General features: G+C 42.5%; 1 protein-coding gene across 1 annotated transcript in view; it reads left to right on the forward strand.

Annotated features, from left to right (window-relative positions):
• Window positions 1-10,395, forward strand: part of mrtfab (myocardin related transcription factor Ab) — a 33,877-nt gene that overhangs the window by 17,138 nt on the left and 6,344 nt on the right. The window contains 6 exon segments of the mRNA XM_025057907.1: window positions 5,901-5,966; window positions 8,279-8,334; window positions 8,845-8,920; window positions 9,390-9,551; window positions 9,943-10,091; window positions 10,216-10,359. Of these exon segments, the coding sequence (XP_024913675.1) occupies window positions 5,901-5,966; window positions 8,279-8,334; window positions 8,845-8,920; window positions 9,390-9,551; window positions 9,943-10,091; window positions 10,216-10,359 (653 nt within the window).

Genomic DNA, 10,395 nt, shown 5'->3' on the forward strand with positions numbered 1-10,395 from the left:
TGGAGGCGGGGGGTGGTAGTTTACCATCAGCATTCTGCAGGAGTCAGAGACAGTTTGGTGGCAGCAATGGACTGAAAAAAAAGTGTTTTTTAAAAGGAAAACCACTCCACTTTGATTCTCGGGTCTTAGTAGAGTCTCATCCTTCCATGTGACATATTTTTCATATTCCCTGCAGCAGGAAGTTGCCCTTTATCAAGGGCAGCCTCGCTGTTTATATATTTATAGTTGCAACAGTGATTGAGTATCAATCAATGAATAAATCACTTTTTAAAAGTGGTCTCAGTGGTCTCAGGGATCAGATTTGCTCAAGCGTCCATGACAAAGGTTTAGTAGACGTGGGATGAGGTCATCACAGTAAATGGTTAGTGCCATTACCACTAATGATTCATAGATGGACTGAGTCAGAGTGAGTTCAAGGCTGAGTCTTCGACATCTTCACAGAGGATTAGAGAACAACGCTTTTCTTTTTTCTGCTGGTGTTTTTTGTCTGTATGTATTTAACACAGAGGCTCTTTACACATGCCCTGTGTGTGTGTGTGTAAGAGAGCGTGAGGGAGAGTGTGTGTGAGATTCAGGAGGAGCTGCAACCAGAGCAGTCTGTCTCTGTGTCGTCTCTCCTCTCAGCTCACCGCTGTACTCTTTTCGTCTGTCGTTGTCATTGCCTCTTTACAGTTTACTCAAGTTGGATCGCTTTATTTTCTATCCACCACTTTTTGGTCGGATTTCTTTACCCATCATCTCCCTCTGGACAACCTTCGCATTGCACTGCTGTCGTGACTCGCCGTCTGCCACTGCAAGAGAAGAAGAGAGCAGGGGGAGGAAGAAGGAAAAGACAGAGACAGACCGATCGATTGCTGTGATCCAGAGGGGAGAGGGACACTGAGGCAGAGGCTGTGATTTTCCACCCTGTGCTGGTTTCAAAGGAGACTGTCCTTTCCCTTGTATGGGATTCTTTGTAGTTGTTTCATCCACATCCTTGTCGTGGACGGAGGTGTCCTCTATTTGAAGGGACAGCTGGTGCAGTTTTCTGCTCTTCCTCTTCCTCCTCCCTCTTTGACCAAAACTGACAAAATTCAGGACCTGGGAGGAGAAGGATCATTTCAAACGGAGGACCTCAATGTTTACCAAATAAATAAACTACTTTCTGACTAATAATGCTGGATACCAACACTTGCCTGTCCTTCGAACTCTCCCCACTGGACTCCCCTCCAATGGGAGATGACATGGAGAAGGCAGGACTCAAGCTGGATCTGGATCCAGATCGACAGGTCTATCACAGTTTGAAGGAAGGTGGGAGATTCTGAGCAACACTGTCGGCAAAGAAAAAAATTGTTGGTTTGTTTTTGACATGACATGTTTCTATGCCTCTAAATATGCTTTCAAAAATTGTCGATTTGTTTTTGACATGACGTGTTTCTATGCCTCTAAATATGCTTTCAGTTAATGAAGTTTGGCTAAATATATAAAGAGGGTTTTCTTTCCTTATGTGAGGCGGAAGGAAGATAATGTTTTTATATCCCTGATAAACCTATAAATGCACTAGACCTTTTGTAAAATTAAGGAAATGTGAGTGCAGCAGTAAATAATATGACAGAAATATCACTGCAGTTCTCTGAGGTTTATTCTAAAAAGCATGCATCTAAAATGCAGACGTGCACGATAAGTTTCTGGTGCATGACAGCCACCTGTAGATCAGTGGAACATCAGCAGAGTCTGTGGTGCTGCCTCGGAGCTGAAGTACAAACCGAAGCAGAGAGAGAGTCATACGTACAAAACCTTTTTGAAGTTCTTCTCATGAAAAGAAATTTAATCTGATTAAGGTTATCGAGAGTTTCAATTATTGAACTTTGTATGGTGTTATCATATCAATTACAACCAAAACGTCAAGGATTTATCTTTATATAGCAATCCCAACAACAACAACAACAACAACAACAATGTGGTAGAAGACATTCTAATCTTTATTTTTAGATCTATAAATTCACCCAGTCCTGATGAAAGAACGCAGTGACATCATTAAAAGAAGCAGTGCTGCAGTAAAAGTAACGACCCAACTTTGAGTTTGTTTATATCACACATTAGCAGAGTCACAGATGACTTACTGCACATGAAACATTCCTGTGAGGCAGCAGTGGAAGGATGAAGAGGTTTTAGAGCATGTGCAACAAAGTGAATTCAAAAACCGTGCGAGGTCTGTTTGCAGTGCTGTCAACCGACAAATTAATTTTCCAGACCTGCTGTTTTTCTTCTCCCAAAAACAAAAACATTCTCCGACTCTAAGCTGTGGGTAAATTTGACTTTAGAAATAATAATGTATCTGTTTTTTTTTTATCTTCCTGCACCTACAGTCTCAGTTGTTGTCAGCCTGTGGCATGTTTCAGTTTATGTGTTTGATTCTGGAGCAGGCAGGTGTGTGTGTGTGTGTGTGTGTCATCTCAGCTGTGCCAGGCCCGGGGGTCTTTGGGGACAACGACAAACTCAGACATGTTAACTCAGATCAGTGACACATGAGCACAGCAGGATTAGCCCAGTTGGCCACCTAGAACTTGGCTCTGCCTCTGTGACCTCTTCAATCTGACAGTGATTTGACCTCAGATCGAAACATTAAATACTTTTGTGTCGACTCACCTCACATTTCCAATATCAATGTGTTCTACTGTAGAGACATAAGCAGTTTAATGAATTATTACCCAGACTGGTCACATCTTGCTTTATCATGCGTTTAATTGCCCCAACAATTACACAGGATTAAATGCTGTTGTAGTAACAGATGGGGTTAAGTTTTCAACAACTGTGGTGAGGCATTGGTTGTTTAGTTAGTTTTCTTTGGTTTTTTGATGGTCATATTTTTATTCCACACTTTCTACTTTGAGTCTTAAATGTTGCAATTTTTAAATGTGTGCACAGTTTGATCACACACACTGGTTACACTTATTTGCCTATCATTAGATCTGGACGACTCTAAAGTCGAGAGTGATACTAGCAGAAGTGCAAGTTCCTTAAAGTGTACAGTTTTAGGTCAGTAGTCAGGTCTCACTCACATCTGTTTTGGTATGTGAGCTGAAAATATACTAATTTGCTTAACAGACAATAAAGATATGTTATAACTGAGAAGACACTTGTTGGAGCAGGCCGGTGATCGACACCCGCCCAGCTCTCTAAATTAAGAGAGGACGTGTGAAAAGTGGACATCGTCCTGAAATTTAAACCACACATCTGTTGTAACCCAGTAGGAGGCACTCAATGCTCGCTCCAACTTCACATTACCTGTAACATTACATCTGACTTGGAGTCCTGTCCAGCAGCACTTTGGCAGCCGAGCGGTCTGAGACGTAGTCCTGCGGTCGGTTGTTGTTCCTCCTGCTTCTTTTGAGAGCTGTAAAGCCAGCATTTCTTTTTTTATCAGCCTTTCTCCCTCTGTGTTTCTTCACTCTGACTTTATGACTGCAGAGGCCAGTTTTGGCTGTGGCCTAGTATCCTAATAAAACTGGCCTGCCTTTTCATCCATTGCTTAAATTAACTAAAGTGGCCTTTAAACCTCATTTTAGTTCCTGAGTCTCTGTAAAAGACAAGGATTTGTTCTTTCTAGTCTCTTCGTTTGCTCTCCTGGTTTTTGGTTGCCATGTCAGCATTTTGCAGTGTGTTTTATTTTTACATGCATTTCTACTGATAATGTTTTTTATAAATATTATATATATATATATATATATATATTATATATAATATATTATATATTATATATATTATTTATTGAGGTCACAGTTCACACCATCGCCACTGTGGGTGATATGCCAGTATAAGACTTCTGCAGTTGCTTTTATTTTGTTCCACTAAGAGAGAAACACAGGGGATGAACCCAGTGGAACACTGGTAACTGATTTCCTTTCCTGAATTACATGTTCACATGTTCTCCCCTTGTGATTATGTAGATTTTATCCAGGTAGGTCGAATCCAGAAACATACAAGATTAGTTCACACTAAACTGGCAGCTGGTGTGAATGTGAGTGTGAATGGGTGTGTTTTTCTACTGCAGTAGAAACAAACTGTCCTGAGTGTCTTCTTCTGTCCCCCACAGCCCTGTAAAGGACTCGGCAGTCAAAGATGAATGAATGAGAGAATGGAGCTCCATCATGGCCGAACTCTATGTTCACTTTTAAGAACCCAGAGAAACATTTCCCGCTTTCTGTTCCTTTGCTTTCAAAGATCAGGGGTTGATTGACTGATGAGGAGAGTGCAGGAAAGGCCAAATAAGTTAACTGTCGTGTCCTTGGTGTGTGTGTGTGTGTGAGAGTGAAGGCCCTGGGAGAACCGAGACATGAGACTGCAATAGAGAGGGGACACGTAAGATTCTCCGTCCCAGAATAAACCTCTTCCCTGGAAGTACCAATTGGCATGGCATCTAATCCTGCATGTATGCCACGGCACGGTCAGCATATCAGTGTTGATCAGTGGGTGTGTGTGCGCGCAGACAACACGTGAGCCTCCAAAGTGTTTGTCCATGTGCCTAGCGTTGAGGGACAATCAATCTCTTAGCTCCTGCACAGATTGGACATGAACATGAAGTCATGGAGCCATGTTTAGGTCTGTGTTTATGTGGCTGAATGTGAACTGACATGTTGATGCTTCCAGAGAGGAGTCACTTGTGTTCGGCTCATCCCTGTAGATTTAAAGCATATGCGCTTGTAAATATAACAGAGGGGCGGCTGCGATCGGCATGACTCTGTGCCAGAGAATGACATTTACTTGCACAGGCTCTGACATTAGCAAATGGGACCTGCAGCGTTGGCGTCTAGGTCTGGAGCGTTTGTCATAACAAAGGTCTAATAGGACAGCAGCATCTACGCAGGACAGTGAACCAGGAGGACTGTGAGCAGCAGTGATGTCACTCACTAAGTGAGATGGAACAGGTGCTGGTCATTGTCAGAGACGTAGACCCTGAAGTAGACAGAGATGCGTCGGAGGCCTCGGAGGTGGTGTGTTGTACTTCATACACATGCACAAACCCTCACACGTAAACACCTGGATGGACTGTGTTTAGATTTTACATCTGCACAGAACCTTAGAGTTCAACAAACATTCCTCACCTTTCCTCAACCTTTGTAATTTTTTAGGCCAGTCAGAATTATGATGACTCAATGTTGCAGTTAAAGTGAAACAGCGGTAAATTACACAATACATTCTTCACTCACTGTTACAGTCAGACATTCACCTCTCCAACTTTTTTAACTCATTGTTGAACTTTTAGGTGAGAATGTGTGAAATTGTATCAAATTCGGCATCAAAGTGACAGGACGCCTAACTGAAAGTTAGTGAGTGCAGCAGTGTCACATTGGGACCAGCATTCTGTTCCTCAAACTTCTCGGCCAGGCTTTGTGTTATATAATTCAAGTCGGTGCTTCCTGTTTTTAAATGTTACAAAAAAAAAAGGACGATTTTTTTTTCCCCCTCTTTTCCATTCTCTCTCGTGGTTCTTATTCTTTCTTTGTGCATCTTTTTTCTGTTACAATCTATACATCACTGTTTCTTTGAATCATGAATATGTTTCGCACCTACATTTAGCAAACAACCACACACACATATGCGGAAACAGGAAGTGTGTAGTACATTGTGCACACACTCTTTGTACCCGCCTTCTTAGCTTTTAAAAAAAAAGCTCAAACAAAGGAGGAAATGAGAGGATGGCTTGACTGCCAGAGAGAGACAGGGAGGGAGTGCAGGTCCTCTTCATGTCAGTCCAAATGCATCAGTGCTCAGCCATGTCAACATTTTAGATGGACTTGTGGACATTAGGAGACAATAAGACAACTTTAAGAGCTCAGAAGTCCTTCACTGCAGTTTTTGCTCCTCTCCCTCTGGAACATCACTGACTGTTTGGTCTCCTCTCCTCTGTCTCCATGCAGTCCTCCAACTCAAACTCCAGCAGAGACGAACACGGGAGGAGCTGGTCAGCCAAGGGATCATGCCACGTAAGTCTCCGGTCCTCAGTCTCTGTCATGGTGCCCTAACCTTCTGTCAGTGAACCAGAGAGTACTCTGTGTTGTACTTCTATCACATGTCTCTAATGCATCTTCAGACGTACATATGGTATGTATTTTGCATGTGTTTTGTATAAATGCATACACACACGAAGATGTTATTATTGTACGGACACTCTTAGATCAGCGTGTCCCTGCCTCAGGGTCAAGGTTGGACTCCTTCTTTCATCTTCTTCAGAGTTTTCTTACAGTTGACGTTTTTATAAATTTTGTCAAACATAACAAAAGCTGTGAGCTGTAACTGACACGACCCGTAGATTCTTTTGCTGACTTGCAGTCCTGCTCCACATGTGCTTCACAGGATGTGTGGGTAGAAACCCGTCTTCCACAATTTTGCGTTGACGCATCTATGCTTTTTTTCCCTGCTGTTTACTAGACATGATATCTCTTATCGTTGACAATTGTGTGTGTGACTTTTTGCGTTCTGCATGTGTCACTCTTTTGGTGTCATTTTAACCACTCTGTGTTATCAAATAGGCCAGCTTCCTCTTCTTCTGTATCTACTTCCTGTTTCACAGTCTTCACACATCACAAGAGGCATTTTCATTATTCTCTTTAATTAAAGATGGTAAAAAAAGAAATTGTAAAATAGAACATACAATGTGACCTTTAGCATCACAGAGACCTGAATGTGTGTTTGAGTGACAAAAGTAAAGACTGGTGGAGGCCAAAGAGAAAAAAGAAAAGTGAGAGTGTAGTTTTCTATATCAAACCCTATGCAATAGAGGATGGTCAAAAATGTTATTAGGTGAAACCCTGCAGGAAAGATGAATAAAAATGGATGAAAACTAACATTTTGATCTAAAACATGTAAATGTTAAAAAGGAACTAGAAAGATGCATAAAGAACATATAAAGTAAAAAAAGAAATGCTTCACATGTAACAAGATAGCACGATTGAGATTTGAATTTGCCTGTGGCGTTTAGGGAACTTCAGAAGAGTCATGTTAGGAAGATGGGAGTCTAAACAATCACCAGACTGTGATGTTCAAACATTCAACATGTCTTCACACAGTTCAGCCAGGTTGGGTCAGGTGGTCTTAAGCAGCGGTCTCCCAGCCGCTGCTGCTGCTGCTGCTGCAGTCATGCTGTGCCCACTGTGAAACTAACAGAGAGAATTGAAAACATCACAGTGAAAGTGCACAGATATGATTACATTACATATGTAAGTCTTCTTCTACTTGTATGTCACCACCTGTAAAGTTGTGAAACAGGACAACTCCCACCTCCACCCACTCTTCTGTACCGCACACACACACACACAGACGACGCCCAGCTGTAGCCAGGGTGTCCACCCTCTCACGTCCTCAGCAGGGATTTCACCAGCTCTTGACCAATCAGATGATCTCTGGGTTACATCACTCATCAACTGCCACTCTTCTCTGAACTCTCCATTCTTCCCCAAATTCATTGTCTGTTTGTGTTGTTCAATCATTTAAACTGTCCATATGCATAACACTCACCACCAAGAAACCTGGAAACCAAGACTTTTTGTTTGTATAAATCAGACGTCACTGTTGTTGTTTTCCTCTACGCACGTCACCACCAATCAACTTTTCTCTCTTGGTGCCAGACAGGGCACAACTGCCTGTCTAAAAATTCAGAAAATTCAGTAAATATGTGCTCTAACCCCCATACACACACATACACACTCTACGGGAGCATTTACACCCATGACTACACATAAATGCAGGCTTACAGTAATGTGTATATAAATGAGTAAAGGTACATTCTAAGGCATTTAGGGATTAATGTCTGCTGAGCTGCCACAGTAAGACTGAAGAAGACCACCTCAAAGACAAGAGTCAAAAGAAAGCAGCTTGAGTTGAGCCTCTTAAAACAGTCTTATTAATAATAGTCAGCCGCGACACGCTTTATGGGAAATGTTACTCTGTATTTTCAATTTTAAAAATGAACAAACTAGAGGAAGTGGTTTTGTTCTTAACTCTATTACTAGAAACTGACTTCTGCCTAAAAAGTATTCTTAGGCTCACAGTTCAATGAACAGTGTTGAGTGTGTGCGTTTGTGTGTGTGTGAGAGAGTGTGTGGTTCTACTTGATAAAAACACAGCTGACCTTCCCCATCCTGCAGCCACTTCTGCTTCAGCTGCTCTGTGGCTGCATCTGTTCTCACTGTAGCTGCTTATGTTGTCACTCGCCGATGTGAGTGTCACGACTCTCACCCTCTCACCCTGTGTGAGCCTGACTCTCCTCTGTCTCTTTGTCCCATCCTTCTCGGAGCAGCACTGAAGAGCCCGGCAGCCTTTCACGAACAGAGGAGGAGTCTGGAGCGAGCCAGGGTGAGTGCAGTGAATCTTCCATATACACAGTCCAAACAGCTTGACATGAGGCAGCAGTCGCTTGTCGTCCCGCAGAAAATAAATTAGAAATGCTGGGCGCAGTACAAAGAAAAAGTGAAGTACGTCTACTCAGATTAGAAGCTGCCAAAAGGAGCAGAGTTAATCTGAAACTTCAAATAAAAAGTCATGAGGAGTGGAAATTGGATTCTGTCAGCCATCAGAGACTTCTGGAGAAAAGGGAAAGAACAAACCTGCAACTTGCAAAGATTATTTATACTTTCCTGTTGTTATTCCACAGAGTTTTAACTATCAGTGTTGGAGCTAACAGCTGCCGAGATGTAAACATTAGTGAATTAATATTTGAACAGTTATCTTTGATGCTAGAAACTTTTGGTTGAACTGGGATCATGTGTGCATTTAATTACTTTATATCAGAGTTACAAATGTCATTTTTATCATCTCCATCTTCTATCTTCTAATGCGAACTGTTTTTTCTTTCTCGGCTCTCAGACCGAAGATTATCTGAAGAGGAAGATCCGTTGTCGTCCTGAACGCTCAGAGTTGGTCAGGATGCACATTCTGGAGGGTGGGTATTAAGATGAAGTTACGACGAGATCCAAGGAAAGGTTCAATTACCTCATGTAAAAGGAGCACAGAACAAAATACATCACTAGATTGGGTGTGGTTCTTTTTTTAGTTTATTTTTTAACTTTGGTCTAAAAATGAACTCTGAAGAATTGAGCAAGTAACTTTGAAGTAAGACAAGGTTGAAGAGTTCTGTTAGACAACTGGACGGGAACGTTTCTCAGAGAAGAAGCCTCTTGGATGAGAGGTGAAACGTCTTCTTTGAGAAAAATTCACGTCCTAACAGAACTCTTCAACCCTGACCATGGCCTGGATGACTGAGAATCTTCATAGTTTGAAGTAAGACACCTCCCATTCTCCCTGCTGAAATATGAACATCACTGGAATACTGCTTACACTGTACTGACATACTCAATTCAATTCCATTTTTGAACCCTCCTGACTTCATGTTTGTGGTTCTCGCTCCACAGAGACATCTGCAGAACCTTCTCTTCAGGCCAAACAGCTGCAGCTGAAGAGAGCCAGGCTGGCCGACGACCTGAATGACAAGATCTCCCACAGACCTGGTCCCATCGAACTGGTTCACAAGAACATCCTCTCTGTTAGCTGCGCTCCTCAGCAGTCACCAGAGGGTAAACACACACACACAGCTCAGACTGGTGCATACATTACATTACACTACACTTACTGAATACAGTTAGTTATACAGACAGTGGCCTCATGTGTTCAGTCTTTGAATCTCTCACTGAAATACTAACATCCATGAGACAGTGATCGTGTTTACACCACATTGTAGTGCATCATTCTCTGGATGGGTTTCAGTGGAAATACAGCTGCTGCAAAGCACAATGTCACATTATGGAAGTAAAGTGATGACAAAAAAAAACCCACAACTCTCACAGAGAATGACACAACCCCTGATTTGGACATGGGCTTCTTTTGAAACCTGTGAGGAGTGACTGTTCCTCTAAAGTTACTGACCGACTGTAACTGTCTACATTGTGTTCTACTATGATGTTACAGCTGGAGGAGAGAGCTCATCTTTAGATGAAGACAGCAGCGATGCTCTGTCGCCAGACCAGCTGACCAATCACGACTCTCCACTAAGTGCCGTCCCTCAGTTGTCCCCCTGTGGCGTACCCACCCAGAGTGGAGACATGTCTCCCACACAGGTAGAGCCTCAGAGCGTTGATCTAATCTAAGACACAAGCTTGAACTTAAAGTATGTAGGTGAAACGAAGAAGTCAGGATTGAAACTAAAATCTAAACCATTAAACTGAGTCACTATTGTTGTAGTTCCTGACTCAGCCTCCGCCTCCTCCACCTCCTCCACCACCTGTACACCTGATAAATGGGTCAGACTCATCTGCACTCCCAAAATTGACAAACGGAACGACAATGACTTCACCAAGTTCCCGCTCCTCCAGTGGACAGGTCAAGGTGAGTATCTGCTGCTGACCTTCTGATCTTCACACC

This window comes from Cynoglossus semilaevis, chromosome 8, assembly GCF_000523025.1.
Source record: "Cynoglossus semilaevis isolate Cse_v1.0 chromosome 8, Cse_v1.0, whole genome shotgun sequence".
NCBI classification, from domain to species: Eukaryota; Metazoa; Chordata; class Actinopteri; order Pleuronectiformes; family Cynoglossidae; genus Cynoglossus; species Cynoglossus semilaevis.